Source organism: Lithobates pipiens, unplaced genomic scaffold (assembly GCF_037356315.1).
Source record: "Lithobates pipiens isolate NorthernLeopardFrog02 unplaced genomic scaffold, aLitPip1_a1.2 Scaffold_18, whole genome shotgun sequence".
NCBI lineage: Eukaryota > Metazoa > Chordata > Amphibia > Anura > Ranidae > Lithobates > Lithobates pipiens.
Window position 1 is genome coordinate 248924511 of NW_027507758.1, and position 24688 is coordinate 248949198.

The window sequence follows — 24688 nt, forward strand, 5'->3', positions numbered from 1 at the left end:
CAAACCAAACTGCGGTTTAGATTAAACATTAAATTTCAAAAATACATAGCGCGTGCTCTTCAGCTACATTATTATTATTATACAGGATTTATATAGCGCCAACAGTTTGCACATCGGGGAAGATGGTAGAATTACAATACAATACAGGAGGAATCAGAAGGCCCTGCTTACAATCTAGAAGATTGAGGCCCAAATGAGCGTTTATGCATTCACATTTATTCTAGTGGCTACAATAAATAATATTCTATCCAATAGAGTGAGTTTATGTTCATACACATCTAAATGCAATACAACGCAATATGTACGTAAATGTGCCTAAAAACATGGCATTAGAAATATTTTGTGTCCTCATGCACACATGTGGGGTGATTTACTAAGAAGAAGGCACTGCACCAGCTCATACATTAATTGCACCGGAAAAGTCATTAATCGAATGTGCAAACCGGCGCATATTGAAGTGTAAATAGCGATAATAAATATCTTTATAAACTGCAACTTTCGCTAGGGTAACTGCAGTTTTCCCATTGATAATAGCGCACGCCCAATACAATTGGTTAATTTCATCTCATTGGCTGCGTCTTGTTAGGCAATTAGTAGGGGATTTCAGTTAATTAACCCTTTTGATGCTAATCTCATTCCTATCACTTCTAATATATCTTTGAAACGTGTTTTTTTTTTCTTTTTACCCAAATCTTTTAATACATTACAAAGAACAGAGAAGTCTATCTAAACCCAATAAATTCATTTTTTTGATCTTAAAATGTGACCATACACTGCAATCAGTTAGATTTTAACCCCTTCCCTCCGAGCGTACACAGATGTGTGTACTCGGCTTTTGGGGGTTATACCGGGATGATGCCCGCAGCTGCAGGCATCATCCTGGTACCGTTGTTTAAAGTGGGCGATGGGCTTTCTGGGGATAACAACCGATGCCTCCATAAAGAGTACCTGTCACCACCTATTACTGTCACAAGGAATGTTTACATACAGAAGCTATTAGCATAGAAATGGAAAAAGGACGGCCGCACTCCAAAATAATGCCTTTATTGAATAAAGCAGGGATATACAATTAGCGGACCTCCAGCTGTTGCGAAACTACAAGTCCCATCATGCCTCTGGGTGTCATGCTTGTGGCTGTCAGAGTCTCGCTATGCCATATGGGACTTGTAGCTCTGCAGCAGCTGGAGGTCCGCTAATTGCATATCCTTGGAATAAAGCTTGATCCATACATCAATCAGAGACACAGGTCCAGGTGATAACTGGCACGTTTCACATCGTTAATGGCACTTAAACATAGCTGTAGGACTATTGATCGCAATCTGTCTTTTATACACAACAAAATAATATATGGTGGTCACCTGACCAATTGTATCGAATCCAGATAGCGATCAGCTGTGGTCCTGCTTTTATCCAGTGATTTTCCAAACTTATTTTTAGCTTAAAAAGAACGCTAGTGTGTGTGGAGCCTTAAGCCTTGTACACACACTCAGATTTTCTGCAGACAAAGCGTCAGACTTTTGCCTGAAGTGCGTGTGCCAGGAACTTATTTTGCAGACAAACAGTACAAAATTGTCGGCCAACAAACACAAACGTAGTGACGTACTACAAGGAATTTCAGCTCTTGAGCGCCACCCTTATGTTGTGTTTGGTGAGCATTGATTCCCAGCATGCTTGTTTGTACTTTCAACTGACAACAGACCGAAAATGTACTAGCCTGCCATCCAAGTTGGCCAATAATTGTCAGACGGAATGTACTAACGGTTGGATTTTAAGACACAAGCCTGACATCACACAAACAAAAATCCGATCGTGTGTACGAGGCTTTAGAAGAGCTGGGCAACCCCCTGTGGGCATGGGGCCTTTCTACACACTTCTGGCAGAAGGTTTGGAACACTTTATTCAGCTGCCTGTGTGAAGGAGGCCTGAATGTGGTTTGTAGGGTCACATTGTAACGTGTATGGGTTAATGTGTATGAAGGGAGTCGTAGTGAGCTGTCCCAGTAGTGGGTGGTGAAGCTGTCAGCCATGACTGGTCTCTGCTGACACAAACTGAGGTGTGGAAGGGAGGGGAGCAATGTAAAGTAACCTGAGCCAGGCTTTATTGTCTATGGAGGAGGAAGACTTGTGCTAAGTCCAGGTTCTGCCCCGCCCCCTAGCCCGGCCTGGCCCCGACCCGCCCCATAGCCCAGCCTGGCCCCGCCCCTCACATAGCAGGTCAGGGCAGAGCCTGGTGAGTCAGGCAAGGTGCGGCTGTAGTGTGAGTCTGTGCGGGGACTAAAGTCACTCAGTGTCCGGGAGAAGGAGAGGAACATTCCATACACCGCGCTCCGCACACCACAACACCTCACCATGTTCAAGTGTGGTATCGCCTACCCCAGGTGTAAGTGGATCCTTCCACTACTCCTACTCTGCGCCATCATCTTCGATATCATCGCCCTGGCCGGCCGGGGATGGGTGGAGACCGAGTCCGGGAGGGAGTACGCCTCCCTATGGGAGAGCTGCAAGACCACCGACAACACCTGTGTCTCCATCATGAACTACGGTCAGTACTTCCAGAAACTTCTCCGCTAACCTCCCCCCCCACATACCATACAATCTGTACACCTTCCAAGCAGCCTGCCCTATTGTCTGCAGAGGTCAGCTAGCTGTTAAATCGCTTGTACGATCAGATTGCAGCGTGTGTGGGGAGCTTTAAGCCGATTACACACTTTGATCATTTGTTTTCCTTTCCTTGATTGGTCAAACCTATCGGGAGAGATCAATTCTATATTCAGCAACCCATTTGGTCATAAGGACACGGTGGAAGTATATTTTGATCCACACTAAAGCCCAATTCACACCGATGGGAGAAACAGACAGGAATTGCTGCGTTTCCTGCATAGCAGTCGCACTGTATTATTATTATTATTATTATTATTCATTTTTCTTATTATCCAGGATTTATATAGCGCCAACAGTTTGATCAGCGCTTTACAACATAAGGGCAGACAATACAATTTGGTACAAGAGGAATCCGAGGGCCCCGCTCGTTAGAGCTTACAATCTAAAAAATTGCGATCTGCTTTAGGTGTTGCTTAAAAGTTAACCCCCTAAAAGCAGATCTCAGCATGCAGTGCGTTTGCCTGAATCTGATCTTGTGGGTATGAACGTCCATGCAATCCAATTCCTGTGCTGCAAAAAATAAAGGATTTGAGCCATAAAAAAAAAACTTGAATCGCACCACACAGAATCGCATGTCATTTGCACAGGAATGCTTTATGAATCGCACGCGATGTGACACATTAGGGGGAACCCAGCCTTCAAAGTGGGCCTGTGTGAGATTGGGAGCAGCAGCTGTGTTCTGGTTGACATGTACCCTGCATGGAACACCTGTGCCTTAGACCCCTTTCACACTGGGGCGCGTTACAGCGCTAAAAATAGCGCCCTGCAAGAGCCGCTCCTCACACTCCAATGTGAAAGCTCCAAGGACTTTCAGACTGGAGCGGTGCGCTGGCAGGACGGTAAAAGAAGTCCTGCTAGCAGCATCTTTGGAGTGGTGTGTACACGGCTACTGCCCATTGAAATGAATGGGGAAGCACGGCTATACCGCTGGCAAAGCCCAGCTACAGTAGCGCTTTGCGGTGGTTTTAACCCTTTCTCGGCTGCTAGCAGGAGGGTAAAACCGCCCCGCTAGCGGCCGAATACTGCCGGTAAAACGGAGCTAAATATAGCACCATTTTACCACCGGTGCCCGCACCACCCCAGTCTGAAAGGGGCCTTAGTCCAGTGGTTCTCAACCTCAGTCCTCAAGTGCCCCCAACACAGCCCATGTTTGCAGGTTTTTTGTCAGTGGTTGGGTATTTTGGACCGCTATTTTATAGAAATTCCTAACACATGACCTGTTGGGGGTACTTGAGGACTGCCTTCGTACACCCCCGTGTGAGCCAGGCCACATTGTACAGGAAACATGAAGTAGCAAACACCTGCCTGCTTGGTCTTTTATTGAATGCACGCTGAGCTGCACATGTGCAGTTCAGCATGCATTCCCAGTCTAGAATGACGCACTCCCATGCACAGGATGTAGTCATTCCCCCAACTAGCCAATCAAGAGGCCGAAAACCCGTCAGATAACCAGCGAGAAGATGACCACGGCTGGCGAGGGATTAACCACCACATCCCTGGTATGAGGAGGTGAGTATTTCTGAGAGTTTGGTTCTGCCTTAAAGTGATTGTAAAGCTTTGTTTAAAACAAAAAAACATGCTATACTTACCTCCTCTGTGCAGTGATTTTGCACAGAGTGGCCCCAATCCACCTCCTCTGGGGTCCCCCTGTGGCTCCTCCTCTTCTTCAGTGCTGCTCACCCTCAGGGCACTCGTGTGGGCCCCCCCCCCCCCCCTACTGCTGCGTCCGTTGACACAGACAGCAGGACTCGGCCCCAGCTACCGTGTCGCTGGATTTGATTGACAGCAGGAGCCAATGGTTGCTCTGCTGTCAATCTATCCAGTGAGGACCCGAGACAGCGGCTGGAGCTGCTTTGTTCGCCCCCGTCGCTGGCACGATCGGATTCAGGTAAGCTGCATCGCAAAAGGTTTTTCACCTTAATGCATCAGGGTTTACAACCCCTTTTTAAGGCTTCGGTCGCACTTGGTATTTCTGGAATGTGCGTTTTGTGGCTTGCCACACGATTTGGAAAAGCGCTGCAAATGCGATTTGCACTTACAGTGCCATTGTTCGCCATACCCCAAGCGCAGTTAGCAGACGTGCATTTTGCCACACACATAATTTAGTGGCAAACATGCCAAAATGCACACTGAAAAAACACACCTCATTCCATGACCAGAAAAGGTTTTGGAGCTTCTTTGGCACACGTTCACGCAGAAGCTGCACTAAAAAGCTGCGAGTTGGTAAGTGAGTTCCCGCTACACAAAGATGTGAATGCGGCTGAAGATACAATTTAGTTCTGCAAATTATCAATTGTATCTGTTTCCACCATATATTCTCCTAATCTGATCAATCAAAATAGTCAATAATACATAATATTCAAGTGCTGATGATTGATAATTTTCCACCCTGATCAATTGACTCAGTTTGGTAGAATCTGATCTAAATTCAGTCTGGGAAAACAATCTAATTGTTACAACTTCCTATTTTATTGAATTTGTGTATCAGTCAGATAAAATAATTATGTGTGTGGGGCCACCTTGATCTATCATCAACTGCGTTGTGTCGGGACCTGCCTGATTGGACATGAATGTACGAATTGTGTAGGTCTGTCCTTGTAAACCTTAGTTGTGGTAAGTGTAATTGGATTGTATAGTGTGTGTGATTATCATGTAGGTTAAGGCCCTGGAGAAGCTGGGAATGGAATACTGGGGGAGGGACTGTACAATAATGGAGAGAGCAAAGATCCCTGATCTGCAGACACGGCAACCTTATCACACTGTAAACAAAACAAGTCAATGAGAACAAGGTGGAGACCGCTTTCCCAATGTATTTACCCTGGAGGAAGATTTCAAATCCTCTTCTCAGTTTCTCCTCAGCAGTTCCTAGGAGAACCCTTGTGAAAACGTTGCTCTCCTTCTCATGGTATATTAAGTTTGCCATACTTGGTGTGAAATTGGCTGGGTAAGTGGCCCTGTCAGCACCCTCCCATCCCACCCTACAACAAGGAGCTGGGTGGGATTTGTCAGATGCACTGCACTTTTTCCAATCAGATTCATGCACTGCTGGGGTATTCTGACAGCCTGTATGTGTTTGGAAAGCTTTAGCCCTGGTTCACACTCATGCCTTTTCACATGCATTTCAGAACACATGGAATCGCATGACAAGTGAAATAACATTATTTTCTATGGAGGCTGTTCACATCCACCCAGTGTGAAAACAATGCAATTTTAAAAAGGGTCAAGAAAGAGGGCTGCATCAGTGTTAACGTAGGCTTAGTGTGGTCAGTAACTTGTACATACAGGATAATAATGTGATGTGCAAATTTTGGCAGCCACAGTGGATCATTTTACACCATTGCCCTATATTGCAACATTTCCATCAGTAATCCTAAACAGAAATGAAGAATAATTAATAATGAAGGTCAGAAAAGAAAGTTGACACCCCTCCCCCCCTCGGCAATCATCTGGGACATGTCACAAGTCCCAGATGATTGCCTGGCCAGTCGCAGCGCGGCTTGTGCAGTGGGTGCCCAGCTGTGAAGCCACAGCCGGGCGCCCCCAGTTACAATACCGGCACTGCAGAGAGGAGAGGGAGACGAGCGGGGTTTCATTCCCCCCACATCACTGGACCCTGGGACAGGTAAGTGTTTGATTATTAAAAGTCAGCAGCTGCAGTATTTGTAGCTGCTGACTTTTTATTTATTTTTAGTCGGAACACAAGCTGACTACACATTCATTCTACAGGTGGTCCCGGCAACACCATCTGGCTCAACAAAAGTCTATATATGCGTGTGTCTCTTTATGATTTTTATTTTATATATTTTTACAAAGGAAGTGGGTGGAAATTCTTTGGGCATACAGTTACCGCAGCCAGTCAGATGCCTGCAGGGCTGAACAAGAGAAATTTTCCCAATACGTGGCCAGCTTTATGTTAGCAGTTTATTGTAAAGCACTGTTTTCCATTGCTGATCAGTGTAGGATTGACCCTCTGCATTGGATACCGGTGGAAAATTGCCCCTTTACATTGATGATGGTCAGTGTATGTGGAAGATCAAGGGAACCTCCAGGTAGAAGCTAGTGAACATAGGCTGAATCATGTGCTTTGCTATGTAGGGCAAAACAGGTTCACTTTATTGTCAGCCACACAGTCTGCACATATCTAATTCCCTGCCACTCTGATCAGCCAATAGGAGAGAGGGAGAATGCTGTATGTAAGCTCCAACTTATGGTTTGGGGCTTGCAAAGGGCTGAGAACTTATTTTACCCTTTTTGTTACAGTTCTGAGTAACACCAATTTCATGCTCAGGGAAGATGAGTATGTGCTGCTTTTGTGGCCTCTATTATTAATTACCCCCCTCCACGATAAGGCAATTTTTTGCAATACAGCACTGCGTTCCTTTAACTGATAATTGCAGGGTCATACAACTCTGTGCCCAAATAGAAAATTGTATCACAAATAGAGCTTTCTTTTGGTGGTAATTGATCACATCTGGGTTTTTTTGCACTATAAACAAAGACCTACAATCTTTCAAACAAGAAACTATATTGAACTTTTTGCTATACAACACATCCAATAAAATATTTTTTTTCAAATGCTTTCATAAATTTAGGCCAGTATGTATTCTGCTACATGTTTTGTAGTAAAATTCCAATAAGTATATATTGATTGGTTTGCGCAAAAGTTTTAGCATCTACAAACTATAGGATATATACTGGATAATTTTATTTTAAATACTAGTAATGGCGGTAATCAGCAACTTATAGCAGGACTTGGATATTGCGGCAGACATTCGGACACTCTGTGGGAACCAGTGACACTAATATAGTGATCAGTGCTAAAAATGTCCACTGTCACTGTACTAATGACACTGGCTGGGAGGGGTTAAACAGCTAGGGTGATCAAAGGGTTAAATGTGTGCTTAGCTAGTGTTTGTACATGTGTGGTGTTTTTACTGAGAAAAGTGATGGATTTTATCCCCTGCTTTGCAGGGAATTAAATCCATCACTTCCCAGCTGACAGGACAGAATCCTTGTTTACATTGGCAGAGTTCTGTCCTATCTCTATCCCCACCGATCAGCAGGCACCAGCGGACACCCACTGATCGGCTTGTGCTGTGCCAGTGGTGCATGCCCCCTACCCGGAAGTGCCAGATCACCTACTAGGTAAGTGATCTGGCACAGAAGAGACACTCTGCCACCGTATATCTAAGTGATGTGATTGGCAAGCTGTTAAACAAAAAATTTATTATTGCAGCTTTCAGATGTGATGGCTGCATTTGTTTTGTTTTTTTAATTTTAATTTCACCTGGAGAGCCAGCCAGCAAGGGTTAGTTTACACCACAATCCCTCATGAGTGTGCAGTTTTGCATGCACATCCTCATGCGTCTGTAATGCATTTGCAGGATGTTTTTCCTTTTGTCATTTTCTAATGCATTTGCAATGATGCTTAGGCATTATTTATGAAATATAGATATAGTGTGTGTGTGTGTGTGTGTTTGTTTCTGGTTTGCATTTATGTGTGTTCTGATAAATTTATGTGCAAAAAAACACAGTATGCATATGTTTGTATCTATGAATGCCTTCATGAGCAATAAAAAAAAGTACAGCATGCTGCATTCTTTCACAAAGTTGCACCATAAATGCATCTCAATAATGAACCTAAATCATGGCCAAAACACACTGAAAACACATTACAAATGCCTGTAAGCACACGTGCGGAATTGCACACCAAACACAGGGATTGCAGAGTAAATGAGCCCTGTTATTTTTCAAGTTCCTTCAACAGACCAAATTGTCTAGCAAGTGTCAGAGGGCCAAGACGAACCATTGAACGCTGACAGGGGTGCTCACAACCATCGGCTTTTTATATAAAATCTGTATACCAAGAGGGGGGAAAAGTGTTGGCTGGAGTGTGATTTAGTTAGTCTAGTAGTCCATCTACCACTAACCTCTCACCAAATTGATAAAGCTGCTGTCCAAAGGGGTGTCTGTTCAACATCCAGAGTGGAGACACTCTCTATGGCTGGATTCGCACCTATGCATTTTTAGTGCTTTTTGCAGATTTGCACTACAGTCCATGTAACATGGTTTCCTATGGAACACGATCTGTAGTGCAAATCTGAAAAAAGCACTAAAACTGCACAGGTGTGAATCCAGCCTAAGGCTGCGTTCATACTAAAGCGTTTTTAATGGCAGGCAGATTTGCCAGTGCAGATGTGTGAATGACAAATCGCGGGACTCGCATCTGAGATGCCATTCATTTGAATGATGCCTCAAACCGTAGTGTGGGTTTGCCACGATTGTCGTGCGATGAAATGCAGGAAGCATGTCTCCCCAAAAAAAAAGTTCAGGAGCTACTTTTGGGTGACATGCTTCCCATGATGTGGGTTACCGTGATTGCAGTGCGGTTTATCCGCGGCAAATCTGCTCGCTATTCAAAACTCTGAAGTGTGAATGCAGCCAAAGACATGAGGTGTGTTACTGGCAGGATCACTAGGTGAACAAAGCCAAGAAAACCAATTTAGCCACCACATTTAGGAATTCCTAAGCTGCAATAGTTCACATTTTGTTTGCGTTTAATTCTGCCTGCCAGTCCTTGGACATGTTGACGCTGTCGTATGACTTTTTCCTGGATACCTGCTTGTCATTTTTATCTGCTGAGACAATGAGGCTGATTAAGACCTCTGGCAGATAGGCTGCTGCATTCATATGGGGGTAAATGCAGGTCTAAAATGTCTGTTTGCCACATGTTGGCATTGTGTCCACTGCTGGAGCATTTGCAGAGTAGACTAGACCTGGTTATAGAGGGATCACTTGGCTACAGTTGGCCAGCTTAAGCATGTATTGCAATATGTGTGAACAAAAAATCTTGTTTATCATTGCAGGTTTGCTAGAAAGAGTATATAGCAGTAGACATGTGCGATTCGTTTTGTACGAATCCGAAATAAATTTTTTTTATCCGAATTCTGTACGAAATTTCGTTTACGAATTTCGAATCCGAATTCATAATGAAAATTTGTAATTGTTACGAAAAGTTAAAGTGGTTGTAAACCCTTACAAACCACTTTGACCTACAGGTAAGCCTAGATTAAGGCTTACCTGTAGGTCCAATAAATATCTCCTAAACCTACACGGTTTAGGAGATATTTACAAAAAGACAGGTGTAGGCGCACTGAGCGCACCGCAGATCACAGCGATATGCCGCTTGTGACGGCTCCTGTGCGGGAGTGACGTCATTGCGGCTCCGGTGAATCGCAGTGCCGGAGCAGCAAGACCCGGAAGTCACTCCAGGATACATGGCAGCGGTGAAGATAGAGGACTGCTTCGGGGGCTTCGTTCTCAGGTAAGTTATTCATAATGAGCTAGTATGCTATGCATACTAGCTTATTATGCCTTTGCCTTGCAGGTTGCATTTAAAAAAATAAAAATAAAGTGCCTTTACTTCCTCTTTAATGAACCTAAAAGTTAAAACCCCAAGAAGTCGGCAGAGCGATGGTGGGAACCCCTCATAATGGGCACAGCTGGTGTACACTTAGACCTGGGAGCTCAGCACAGGGGGTGGTGGGAACCCTATGGGAATTTCTATGCTTACGAATTTTACACGGAATATGAAATTTCTTTAATTTTGGATCCGATTTCGTTACAATGGAAAAGTGACTGGTGTTTTGCTCACCAATCGGAGGAGGTCAGCATAGGGATGGTGGGAACCCCTCATAATGATAAATTCATCATAACGAACTTTAGTTATTTTAAAAAAGTTTACGAATCTAACCAATTCGTATTTTGTAGGAATCCGAATTTGAGTTTTGGACACAAATTTACGAAATACGATTTTTTTTTTTTTTTTTTTTTAATACAAAACAAATTTTTTCACGGTGCCCATGTCTAGTGTGCAGAGGGTTTATCTAGAATTCTAATGTAAATGTAGGTCTGGACACAGCAGCTGCATAACTTGGCACCTATGTAACACTTACTGGAACAGATAATCCACTGCGACTGCCATTGATGTTAATTTCTAGTACCCCCTGGAGCATAACCCAGGTTGGAAACCATGGCTGTTGGGCATTGAAGTCCACTTCAATTAGGCCTCAAGCACACTGGATGTTACAATAACGTTATAAAAACGGCAGTGACTTTGCAGTGAGTTTTTCAGCTTTATATATTTTTTGGATCAAAAAACATTAACCGCTTGTGAGCTGTGTTTTTGAGAGTTTATCAACAGTTTTAGGCGTTTGACGGAGCATTTTTACAACTGAAAAACACCTCTTGGAACCCACTAGTTTTTGAGGTTTTTATTTTATTTTATTTTATTTATTTTTTTTTTTTACAGCCAAAAACAACCCCAGGCAAAAACAGTGGATTGCAGCCTATGTGTGCATTGACTCCTAGGATAATCTGATGGCAAGTGTGACTAGAAAAAAAATGTCTGAAGCTAAAAACAGCAGCTGTAAAAACTTTAAAAAAGTCCAGTGTGCATTAAGCCTTAGGGATAAAAATTATGCTAAAGAGGTAGCAGGGGAGAACAACCTACCTGATGAGTATTTCAGTTTATTATTCAGGCCTTGGTGTAGGGTTTCAGTCCACCCCCTCTCTGGTAATCTATGGATGCCTATTACTCATGCAGAAGAGCTATTCCCAAACACACCCAATACAAACTCCTTGCTGGCTCATCTAGAAAGTATGATGTAATAACTAATCATATTTAACCCTGCCTTGGAAGAGACTGGGAAAATACTAAAGACCCTGTACAAATTAATTGCCTATGCCGCTGCTGTTCACATGTAATCATAGTCACGTGAGAGAAGGGGCACAGACCGTGTCCATGGACGCCAACTCTGGATGCACACAAAGTGGACAAAGCTAATCATCCAGTTTGTCTTGTCCATAGCAGAGTGCTGCTGTGCCAGATGCAAGGATTAGCTGCATATAAATGCTGCTGTCCAGCCAGGGATCTGATCAAGAAGTTAATGGACTGTTTAGACAGGCCAGCAGGTTGCATACTTTTTGATAAACTTTGATTATAAAGCCAGGACTTTTTTATTTATTTTTTATTTTATTTTTCTTTGCGTTTAAAGCACAATCGCATTAAGTTCATGTGAACTGCTGGGAGTGTTAATGACCACCAAAATGGTTTGCAAACTGCAGTGGGATTGGCTAAATTGGATCTCATGGGTGTGAACACTCACGATCTGATTCTGGTGTGGCGCGTTTCATGTGGCTCGGGTGCGATTTGAGCCATACAATGTGAATGGCTTAAATTGCGCTGCAAAAAATGCATGCGATTTCCACAGGAATGCGGTGCGACTTCTGTACAAATTACATGTGGGTCCCCACAGCGAATCCGCGTGACCTGGGACTTAACCGTTTCATTTGAGAAAACAAAGGCTGGTGTAGCTAATTTCCTTTTTGAAATGCTAGTCCTGGCTGTTCTGATGAACTTCTAGTTTTTGTACATTTAAAGTCCTTTACCTGAAACAAGTGTGCAGATTAATAAAGTTTGAGAACGGTCAGTAACAGTAATTCAGTCACCAAGTTCTCACCTGCATAGTTGTTGCAGGTCAGTGATTCAAAGTGTTGGAGCCATAAGTTCAGCATGACAGTCTGGTAAAAACATTCACAGAAGGAGAGTTCAGCTATGGTAGGTTCCTTTTTAAGTAGCTACTCCAAAATGTTACATTTTGGACTTAAAGTGGTAGTTAAGTGCTGGTGCTTTTTAATTTTGTTTTTACCTGCAAGGCAATGTCATAATGTGCTAGTATGCATCGCATAGTATGCATGTGACAGATTTGGGGTTTGTTTTTTTTACTTTTTGCTATAATAAATATTTTGGTAAAAAAAAAAATTGCAATAAGCTTATATTGGTTTGCACAAAAGTTATAGCATCTACAAAATGGAGGGATAGCAATTTTTTTATTTTTTTGCGGCGGACAGATCACACTTTTGACACTTCTTTTTGGGGACCAGTGACTTATACAGCGTTCAGTGGTATAAAGAAAGGTACTGATAACTTGTTCCCTGCCAGTGTCATTAACCCTTTGATCACCCCTGGTGTTTACTGTATTAAGTGTGCCTTCTAACTGGGGGGAAGTGGACTGACTTGGAGTACAGAGATCGCTGTTTTTAAACTAGTACTGTACTCCCCTTGACAGAACAGGGATTTGCTTTGTTTACATTGACTAATCCCCGTTCTGCCTCTGTGGATCGATCCGATGGCAGTGGACATCGCGGTCACCAGCGACTCGCACCCGCTGTGTCTATCACACGAAGCTCCATACCTGTATGGCGATTTGCGCAATAGAGCCGCCCTGCCAAAGTATAACTGCGACTTGTTGGCAAGTGGTTAAAGTGGACCTTTTCTTCAAATAAAATTCACACGCATCTCTGCATGCCGCTGCAAAATCTCATTGGTTGGTTTTTATTTTTTATTTTTTTATTTTATTTTTATTTTTTTACTTTTTGTGTATACTTTCTGGTCTCCTTGAGGCACTGGTGACATAGCCCTGGTCACACAGATGCCCAATGTCATTAGTGCCTTCAGGGCGATCTCATACCTAAGCAGTGAGATGAAGCACATTATGACATTTCACTCATCTGCTGGTGAAAGGAAAAAAAACAGAGAGAGGCTTTTTATTTTATCTTATATGCTGCATGAGTGAGACAAGTCGCTTGATGTCCTGCTGAGGCAAGGCATTTTAATTTTCAAAATGCCCATGTGGAAACACAGGTGGTGCCTGAAAAAGTAGCATGGACATATGTACACTTTTTGTATATAGGGGTGATCCAGAACTACTAACGTTTTATTGCCGTTTCATCAAGGGGTAGTAATTGGCGTCTTTGCCTTTCTTTCCTAGCCAGACTGTAATGTGAATCATTTGGAAGCCTTAAAACAAACAAAGCACATTAGTTATTAAAATCCCATGTCCAGTGTTGAAATGCCTGGTGTTTGGCTAGAAGGGTCAAGATGTGGACAGCAATGAAAGCAAGCCTCCCTCCCTCCCTTCCCAGGACCCAGGCTTGTTACATTTTTTACATTCCTAAAGGTTGTGAGGTCTTTATTAGAAACCTTTTAAATGGCTAGTAAATGAATGGAGTGATTGTTCTGGTCAGGGGTTTTGTTTTGATGAGTATTGAATGCCATCAGAGATAATAGCAGCTCTGCTGTATCAACAATAGGTAGATATATTGCGCTGCCACGTTCTTTCTTCTGTTATTGTTTCTACAAGAGAAGTTTTATTTATTCTGGGTGACATCCACATTTCTGGACTATGTCTTTCGGAATGATGCTGTACATTTAGAACATGGTAATTCTCATGGAAAAAGCTGACCATACACAGTACTTTCTATTTGGGCTGAGTATTTTCTCTACTCAAGGGTGTTTACAGAATTTTAGAATAAAGCGAGATGTTTGGATACCTTCTGATTTTAAAGATTGCACCTGAACTCAAAGTATTTTTCTTTTATAGGGGAAATCTCTACGTTACCTGTACATCCTAGCAGTACCCTGTTCTGTCAATCCGATAAATAGGATTTAGCAAGGGTTCTTGAAGGCCTGAAAATGATTTCATGAGTTCATCTGGGGTGAAAGGTAGAGAGGCTGGTGATCAATCCCCTTTTTAGCACTCGTCTCAGTAGATTTTGTAGTGAATGTAGGTGCTGTCACTACTGTATTGTGCCTTCTGTTGAGGAAGCTGTACCTGAGGACCTGCAGTGCATGCGTTCCTCATTCATAGAATACAAAGCCTCCTGTGAATGGCTGAGTGAAGCTCAGCCAGACTCTATTTTGTTCCAAAAGTCAGGCCGGAAGTTTAATCTTGCTGCTGGAACACAAAGCTGTGTATATATATATATATATATATATATATATATATATATATATATATATATATATATATATATATATATATATATATGTATATATATGTTAATACAGCACGCAACAACACTTGTTAGTGCAGTAACTAGTTTGTTTGGATCAGCTTTGCCCAAACGATCAAAAGGGCATTTAAATGTGGGGACCAACTTTAAAGCGGTATTGAATCCAAAAACCTTTTATTATATTGCAGCTTACCAATGTGATGGCTGCATTCGTTTTCTTTAGGCTTTATTTCTCTTATTCTCTATTTTCACCTGGTGATTCAGCCAATAAACGTACTTTTCAACAGAATAAACAGTCCTGCAGTTGTAGCAGTTCGAGGGATTGCTATATCTGCTGAACTGTAAATGTATTAGATGGAGATTTGCTTCCATTAGGTGTACTAGCAGATTTAGATACACAAACCTCTGTCTCCCCCCCCCCCCCCCCCCCTCCCCTCGGACTGACAGTGCTGCTGTCTGTAATGTTCTTGCATCCAAAGTTGTCACCTTCACATAGACACTGTGCAGAACAAGGCATGGTAGGGGGGAAAAAAGTAGCTGCTGGGATCCTGCAGGCATTGTTGGTTCATAAGGAACCGGCCAACTTTTGACCTGTGTGTACAAATGTCTTACCACCGCCTTCTGTCAAATGAGTATGGTAGAAAACCAGCATCTGATCAACGCTCACATCCATTGGCTGTTCTGGCAAAAAAAATAGTGTATAAGTACTGTACCTTCTGTATACCATGATATATTGCACGGTGGAATTTTTCACTTAAAGGGGCAGCTGCACTAATATTTTTTATTGTGTTATGAATGTTTAAGGATTTTAGTTAGATTTATCAGTTTATCAAATAAATCATATTGGGTAATGCCACTATATAATCTGGCAATTGCTACTATCTCAACAGGGAGATTGCCGCACTAACACACCAGGTGTGTGTGTGTGTGTGTGTGTGTGTGTGTGTGTGTGTGTGTGTCGATCTGTAAGTATTTTTTATTTTTATTTTTTTTTGTTGTTTTGCACTTCTGCGTATGTACAGCCTGCAGGATTGTGCAGTTCTCTATGTGGAATTGTAGTCTCCTTCCCTCTGTATTCAGTACACACAGCTGAATGAGTCATAGGAGGGACATGCCCGCTGTCTACTCCAGACTGCTTTGTGTGGGCTCAGACTGCATTCACACTTGAGCTGTTTTTGCAGGCATCTGAAGGTTGAGTATTTAATTCTTAGCCAATGGAAAATGAGTTACTAGATTAAAGACACTGAAAAAGTCAGTTTTTAGGTTTCATGCACACTAGGCAGCAGAAAAAGGCATAGTATGGCTTTTATGAATGGGGCAGCTGGAACTTCTGGCAGAAAAAAAAGCAGCAAAAGTGTGCCAATGGAGCATATTGTACAGGCGTGCTGGAGGTTTTTTTTTTTTATTTTTTAATCAGCTATTGCAGGGACACAGAAATGCTCTGCCTGTGCTGGCTTAGTCCACTTTTTTTTTTTTTTTTTTTTTTTTTTTTTTTTTAAAGCGGAGTTCCACACATTTTCTAGTTTATTAAAAGTCAGCAGCTACAAAAAGTTTAGCTGCTGACTTTTAATAAACGGACATTCATCTGTCCCACTGTCCAGAAATGTGGTTGTCCAAAGCCTCGCTCCTCTCTGCCAGCACCATCATAGCCTCTGTGGGCACCCAGCTGTGACAGCTTTCGGCTTCATAGCTGGGTGCGCACTGCACATGTGCAAGTCATGCTGCGCCTTGCTAGTGGCCAGGCAATCTTCTGGGACCTGTCACGTGTCCCAGAAGATTGCTGGCAGGGAGGGGCCGTCTAGTGGGACAAGAGGAGTCTCCTAGGCAGCCAAGAGCAGAAAGAAGGAAGGGGGACAGGAAGTCCCACTCTAAACTAAGTATCCACTCCCCCCCCCCCCCCCCCCCCCCCCAAAAAAAAAAACAATTAAATACCAAATGTGGCATGTCAGGGGGTGAAGAGTGCTTAAAGCGGAAGTTCCACTTTTGGGTGGAACTCCGCTTTTAACCTCTTTACTTAGCTGCCAGGCTGCAGCCTTTTTTGTAGACCTTATGGAGAAACTGACCATCTGACTCCATCCAGTACTAGAATCAGCTGGTGACTGTAAACACAATTCTGCTTGGACAAGCCACACTGGGAGATGTTACTGTTGCTTTTTGAAACCCAGTAGGGGTTTCATTACATCATATTGTCCTAAATAAGGCTGAATGGAGTGACCAGCATCTCATGTCCATGGGAATCTTTGGAATAGATTTGTTAGTTTGACAAGAAAGTAAATATGCTGTAGTGAAATGACATCTAGTTGCATTGTTCTGCTGCCAGTAAACTGCTTAGCCACTCATAAACCAACATCTGCTGTACTACATAGCCAAGTAAGGGCCAGTTCACACTAGTGCGATGGCAGACTTTGCATGTTATTTGCCCTGCATAGCTGTGCAGATCACACGCAATGTCTGCACAGTGCGAATTTAGCCATATAAACTGTCTGAATTTGCATTGCATTCGGACCAGGCTCATGCAGGACCCTTTTTTTGGTTCACACCAGAATCGGATCTCATGGGGGTTCACACCCATGAAATCTGATTCTGTACATCACGCTGCGTTTTGCAAACTGATTGTGAGGTGTCGTTAACTGAACATACACTCTGCAATAAGTTTGCAAGAACAGGTGATTTCGATGTGATGTGAATTTGCGCAGCATCTAGTGTGAACCAAGCCTTAATGATTTCATGTTTCTCAACTGCAGTTAAAGTGGTGTTAACCCAGAAACAAACTTTTATGATATTGCAGCTTACCATTTCTTAGATGTGATGGCTGCATTAGTTTTCTTTTTAGGCTGCTTCATCCACTGATCCAGCTAGTCAGTCAAATATTCAAAAGAACAGTGGAAAGTATCAGTTACAGAAATGAGATAATTTACAACTGATAGGGGTGCTTACAATGATCAGCCTTTATTTATGTAAAACCTTTATCCCAAAAGGAAAAACTGTTTTTTCTTTCACTGCTTCTAAAGTGTGAGCTTTAATTGGGCTTTACTTTGTTGTATTTAAATCTGCTAGTACATAAAACTCCCCCCTCTCTGACTAGCAACGCTGCTGTCGAAAGGTGCCACCTGTGCTCCTTCATCCAGGGTAGGAGCACTTTAATACAGGAGGTGTGTTACTGGCCTGATCACCAGGTGAAAACTGAAGGGGGGGGGAAAAACAAAAAACCTAAGTATTACACCCACCATCTAATGATTAAGCCACAATGCATTACATTTTTGGTGTTGGGTTTAATACCGGTTTGTTGCTGACCAGTCTGAATTGATGGAGGAGCAGCCATTGACTGGGGGTTTTGTGCAGAGCACTCCTGTGCACATCATCCTTCCTTAGGTTGTCAGTATAATGCAGTACATCCAACTGCATTGCTGTGCTCCTCCCTCCCTATACAGGGGGTTCAAAAAAGCAAATGTAAAGACAAAATACAATTTAAAATTCCATTTCAGGATCTTGGCGAATACTTAGTGATGTGATTTTTCATGTCTGCTGCTTCCTTGATCTTGCCCCGGTATTGGGTTCTAGGATTTTTCAGTGTCTTTCTTGGTGACTTTTTTGGATGTGTGACTTCTGACCTTTGCCAAGCTTCCTAAAATTGTTGTCTAAAAAAAAAATGTGCACACAGCCATATGGTTTAGTTGATTGTATTGCTTAGGGGTCTAGACTTGACAAGAAATGTCCGTTTTGTCCCTGTTTGTCAAATGTGAAAGTGTTTTATCTTTTCAAGTGAAAAACAAAACCATATCTGATGATTTTGGCAGAAATCTAGCTGATGTGTGCCCTTATCAGTACAATTGTTCCTAGCTAGCTATAAGGACCCTATTATGGAGAAAAGGGGGAGGTGTTTGTAGTCCAGTCCTAGGGTGACATTTCTTCTTAGTTCAGTGAGTAGTGTCACCCTGGGACTGGAGGTGTTAATGACAGGATTACCAGGTGAAAATGGGGGGAGAGTTTTAAAAAGGAAAATGAATGCAGACACCACATCACATGTAAGTTGCAATATAGAATTGTTTGTTTGATTTTATTTGTTTGGGCTTATATACATTTTTAAGGACTTGTTTACACCAGAATTGTTTACCTTTTTCCCACCGCTGAGCTGCATGCAGGTAGGCAGTGAAAAGTGGGTACGCCTAGCCAAGTTTGAAAGTACGCAGGGACAGGTTTACTAACTTGGATGTGTACCCATCAAATTGAGCTTTGTGTGCGAGTCCATCCACACAACTGAAGTGTAGGCTGCCTGCACCTAGCTCAGTGGTGGACAAAAAAGTAAACAAACGGCTCTGACTGCTTCAGGGGCTGAGCGTTCATGTAAATGAGGCCTAATGAGGGAAAATTTAAAATGGTAAAGCCAATAAAGCCTCTGTCAGCACAACAATGCTGGTGATTCACATACAAGCATATTATCCCGTTTATACAACCACACACCTTTTTGGGTGGAGGGTTGATGGGTTTAGCTGAAGGACAAGGCGTGGTATACATGTCACTGTTTTATACTTCTGACATGACGAAACCTGTTCAGTATATCATGGTAAAATGAACACCACCTTGCTGACAGAGTACACTTTGTGTATTCTTTACTGTATGAGCAATACAAGAATTTCAAATGTACATGGTGTTTGTCATAAGTTAGTTTCTGTGTCAGGATTTTCTTTTTAAAGCATCAAACAGAGAATGTATTCTGACCTCATTCAGATCAGAAAAGTTTTTTGTTTTTTCTGTTCGGCATCTCTATTTTTCAATTTAAAGCTAAACTCCGGGTAAAAGGTTTTTTCTCTTGTCCAGTGGGGATCTATTCTTTATTCTAGGGGAGAATACAGAGGAGATGTACTTGCCAGATCTGCCAGTCCAGTACCCCCACGTTCCAGCAGTCATGTAAATGGACTCTTCCTGAAATCAGTAAGCCCTATAGACAGGAACAGTCCACTGCTGGACTGTGGAAGAGCGAGGTTTTCTAGAGGATTGGCAGATCAGGTAAGTATAAACTTTGTGCTCACCCCTAGAAAAAATGAACAGCTTACCCATGCAGTTCAAGCACATCCTCATTACATGGGGGGGGAAAAACATTTGCCCAGAGATGGACTTTCATTTCCAGGCATTGGGGAATAACCACCCATTTTTAGTTTATACTTTATTTCGCTTTGTAGGCTGGCCATACAGAAATTCTGTTCAGCTACACAGTGCAAATGCATAAATCTCCTACTGCTACAATTGTATTCTGAAAGTCGGCCATGAAAGCTGTCGGAATACCCCGCAGCTGCATATGATTGGATGGAGGTACTGTTTGGCCAACCATTTTGTGCCTGGTTTCTTTTCCTCTTTTTTTTTTTTTTTTTTGCAAGGGATGTCAGACAGAAGGCAGCCACCAGGGCTACTCATTGAGTGAATTTTGTGTGGTTCATCAGGAACCAGCTGACATTCTAACTGTGTATGGCCAGCTTTGGAGAGAACAGTCCTGTACACCACCAAAGACTGGCATGTACAGATGTTTATGCTGGCACAGCTCCTTAAATTTTCTCGATCTTCAAGAAGAAAAATTTTCAGTTAGGTTACTTTCACACTGGTGCGGGCTCCGGTTGTAAAGCGGCACTACATTTAGTGCCGCTTTACCATCGTTTTACTTGGCCGCTAGCGGGGCAGTTTTATCCCCCACTAGCGGCCGAAAACAGCGCTTTGCTGGCAGGTTCATGGCGCTGGCCCATGGTTTTCAATGGGAAGGGGCGCTTTAGGAGCGGTGCATACACTACTCCTATAGCGCTGCAAAGATGCGGCTTGCAGGACTTTTTTGACCGTCCTGTAAGCGTATCGCTCCAGTGTGAAAGCCTTTCATATTGCTGTGAATTGAGCGGCCCTTTCACAGCAATTTTGCAGGCGCTATTTTTAGCACTATAGCGCCTGCAAAGTGCCTCAGTGTGAAAGCAGCCTTAAAGAGCAGACAATACTTCACCTTTTTTTTTTTACTGTTGACTATGCTGACTTTTGGGTTTAGCGATACCTGTATGCTCCCTTTCTAGTAAAGGTGCCTATAAAGTATATGTAAAACCTAACCATGAACTTATTTGCTCCCTTTCGGTTTTGTTATGAATGAATTATATTGCTAAATTAAGCCTGTTGATCCTGCCAGAAATCCAGTGTTCTGAGTGAGAGTTTTCATGTGTTATTGGCAGGATCACCAGGTGAAAATAAGAAATAAAAAGCTTGAATTATATTACATTTTTTCCAGGGGATGGATACACTTTAATGGCCACTGAATGGGATTACTGTTTAGTCTGCATTGCGGTATTGCAGGACAACACTTATTTGCAATGGCATTTATTTTTAATGGCACCCCATCATGCTAAGGCAAGGCACATGGGTTGTAGCGTGCACCATAATGTGCTGCTTTACCAGTGTTGTGACACATCTGATTTCCATGATTTTTTAGTGCATCGGCAGCCAATTATTTTTAATTGTCTACCTTAACACACAACAGCGTGCGTTCACACCACACAAATGTTAGGTGTACAGTAAGAGTAGGAGTTGCACTTTAGACACAGAAACAAGAGAACAATTGGAAACCATTTACATTTTTTTTTCACAAGGGGCGGAGTCCGGATGGATCAGCAGGGTGTCTGTCTGCTGATCTAAACAGAGCAGGCAGTTGACAAGTCTGCGTCCGCTCAGTGTGTGCCGATCGGACACGGACCAAGCCCACTCTGCTCTATGGACCGAAGGGTGTAAGTTGGCTGTACTGTCCATTTATACTCGATTACGCTCCAATCCGCCTAGATGGGGTTGGATCCTCATTCGGATTGGAGGTAGGTGGGTGTAGATGGACACAAGTCTGTTTTACAGGCACCGGTCTATAGAGGTGAATGGAGGGTCCAATTGGGTCCACCTAGAAAAACTGGCATGTGTGGCTCCACAGGTGCAGGTCTTCTGATGAGTGATTGTAAAGTCTCCTTTAAAAAAATAAAAATAACAATCCTGTTATACTTGCCTGCTCCTATGCAGTTGGTTTTGCACAGAACAGCTCTGATCCTCCTCTTCTCGGGTCCCCTTTGGCTTTCCTGGCCCCTGCCGAGTGCCCCCACAGCAAGCCGCTTGCTATGGGGGCACTTGAGACGAGTCATAGCTCCCTGTGTCCATTCAGACATGGATCTGCCGTTTGGCCCTTCCTCCCTCTCTCTCCTGATTGGTTAACTGACTTTGACAGCTGTGGGATCCAGTGGCACCAATGCTGTGTCTCAGACAGTTAGGAGGGAGTCCCAGATGGCCGAGGAACTTGTGGACAGAGATGGGGCTCAGGTAAGTACTAGTGGCTGCTGGGGAGGCAGCTACACACAAGGTTTTTTTCCTAATGCATAGAATGTATTAAGCTAAACATTCTGCCTTTACAACTCCTTTTTAATGTGCTCAGTGGGAAATAAATATTTTTATTATGATATTAAGTGCTGTATTTTGTTGGGTATTTGATGTATTAGTTGGGCTTAACCCAAACGTATCCATCCACCTCATTTGCGTCAAGCAGACTAAATGGAACAAGACTGTATGGCCAGGCTTACAATGCAGTATGTTTCAGTATACTAGTGTGTTCGATAATAAAAAGAGATCCATTTGGTAATTGTGTTCTATTAGTACAGTGTTTATCTTCACATATTGCTGACATACTTTTATGCCACCAATAACCCATTAATAATGTGTGTCTTTCCTTTTCAGCCTGGGGTAAAGCAACAGCTGCACTTCTGATCATTGGATTCATCATCCTTATCGTGTGCTTCATTATCTCTTTTGTTGCTCTGTGTTCACCGATTATCAATCTTTTGAGGATCATTGGATTTCTTCTGTTTGTGGCTGGTAAGAACTAGCTATGTATTGTGGTACGGTGGGTGGAATTTGTGGGGCCTGAAGAGAAATTAATATTAAACATTTCCAGGGGCTAGCAGCTGCTTCTAGGCCCAGTTCACACTTCCTTTTTCAGAAATCGCTCACAGAATCTTACTAAAATGATGGCAATATTAATCCTTAATGGCACCCTAAACGCTGTTAGCAGACTTGCATGACGCTCCACGTCTGCAGGTGCAGGAGCTTCTTTGGCATGCGTAGCACAGCCCATTGGCTGCCCTAAGCGTGACATGACCGGGGTTGGTTCCCTGTGAACCAGCTGAATTTCGATCAGTCTATGGTCAGCTTAACACACCACTGTCATTTTAACAGTGATCACCTAACAAAGCAAGGTTATCTGACTGTTGATTTGTAAGAAGTTTTCCTCCTCCTGACCTCCATGTTGGTCATAAATCAGATAACCAGATTTACGTACATAGAATGCTGTGCCAGCACATTAAAGCCTTCTAAAAGTTATCTCTGATTATCAGAATGTAAAAAACTCAAAGCCCTAAAGAAGCTACGCTTGATTTCTTATGGATCTAGGACAAGCCATGATTTGGGCTAGGTTCACACTGCTGCGATCTGATTTCGATCCAATATTCAAGGCACTTTATGTAGTTAAACGTGGCATTCATATTCTATGGGGCCAAATTCACGCTGGAATTCCACCAAAGTAGTACAGGAATCTTTTCCAAAATCGCTCTGCCTGGAGTTGCAGTGATGTGAATAGGCACCAATGAAAACAGTGTGATTCAGGTTGCACTAGTGTGAATTGAGCCCTAAACTTGCAGCAATGGTATGGGTCATAGGGTAAAACGGTCTGTTGTAGAGGAGTGACCGTAATCTGAGATCTCCTGATGGGCTGGTTTTGCTCGATTTGTCATTCCTCAAGCCCGTTCAGCATGTTTAATCAATCAAAAAATGAGATCCTCTTACAAGTTTAACCCCATCCCATAGATCGAGTCTTGGCTGGTTCAGCATTGACCGGCCGAAATTTGGTCCATCTGTGGGCAGACTGATTGTACTGAAGTCGTTCCCGCAGTCGCCGTGTTCTGCAGGCAGGGAAGGCTCCCTTTCGGCAGATTGCAATAGCGCTGCAGGATGAATTACCTACCTCCTCAATAATGACTGTATTGAAGGTGGATTTGGGTGACTTTTCTTTCCCCACAACCACTGGTTGTATGAGCTATAGCTTTCTTAAGTTGAGCTTTTTTTATTTTGATAAAATGTAATGGAAACAATCTTACATCTTCTTCTTTTCCTTTTTGTAGAGAAACTGTATTTCAAATACTGTACACAATGTTGTAATATTCCATGAATGCAAATTCCAGTCACTTTGTATTGGTAACAATTGGCTGCGCTGAAAAACGTGAATAATGGCAAATAAAGAGTGTCAACTGAGAAAATACTCCAAGTTGCTCCATAACGAAACAAAACTAATATTGATATTAGTGCCAAATAATGCATAAAACATAATAAAAAAAATTAAAATACGAAAGGTGAATAATGTCCAAAACTCCAGTTGATTCCAAGATAACAATATTCAATGTTCCACCAGGTGATAAGTCAAACGGTATTCAAAAGAAGGGTCCTTAGTGCTCTAGTCAGTAGTGACATGACACTCTCTAGCACCCAAGAAGTAGTGACAGGGTATGACAGAAAAGGTCCTCCACTACCGAAAGTGCTGCGGCTAACCAGATTGATAGATCTCTTGTTAAGGAGATATCAAAAGCCTGTGGCTCTTTCCCCAGCCTCAGGTCTCTGTAAGAGTGGCAGAATGGTCTCTGCTGTTCCATTCAGGCTGGCTTCAGTGAGTTAAACAATTGCTCATTCCCCATGTAAAAAGTAGAAAAGCCCCCATAGTTTCTCTTTAAAACATTTATTAAACATGAAAGTGGTGCACTTACAGAATGTAGTAGATTATAAAAGCGTCTCCGATAATTTGAGCCGGCCGGCCCACAATCGCTGCCCGTAGCTTCCGGGACTAGCGTGGTATGTGGTGACGTCCGCACGCCACGCTTAGATCAGCCCATTGCAGTCAATTCTGTGTGTGTCGGGGGGGGGGGGGGGGCATTTGGCCCTGCTGTAGCCCAGGATAGCAATAAAAAAAAAATCCTGGTTTTACCCACCATGCATTGCCCAAAAGGCAGCGGTTTAAACCTTCTTGCTGCTGTAGTCATACGGTTTAAGTTGGTGGCAGCACAGGCTTTTATAAAACACTCCCGGATGCTATAGTAGCTAGAAGTGTGTTCACAATTGTTAAGCTGACTGTT

General features: G+C 42.8%; 1 protein-coding gene across 1 annotated transcript in view; it reads left to right on the top strand.

Moving 5' to 3' along the window:
- Window positions 1-2205: 2205 nt before the first annotated feature.
- Window positions 2206-24688, top strand: part of PERP (p53 apoptosis effector related to PMP22) — a 24138-nt gene continuing 1655 nt past the window's right edge. The window contains exons 1-2 of the mRNA XM_077486773.1: window positions 2206-2541; window positions 22248-22385. Coding sequence (XP_077342899.1) covers window positions 2349-2541; window positions 22248-22385 — 331 coding nt within the window. The 5' untranslated portion in view covers window positions 2206-2348. The remainder of the gene's footprint in view (window positions 2542-22247; window positions 22386-24688) is intronic.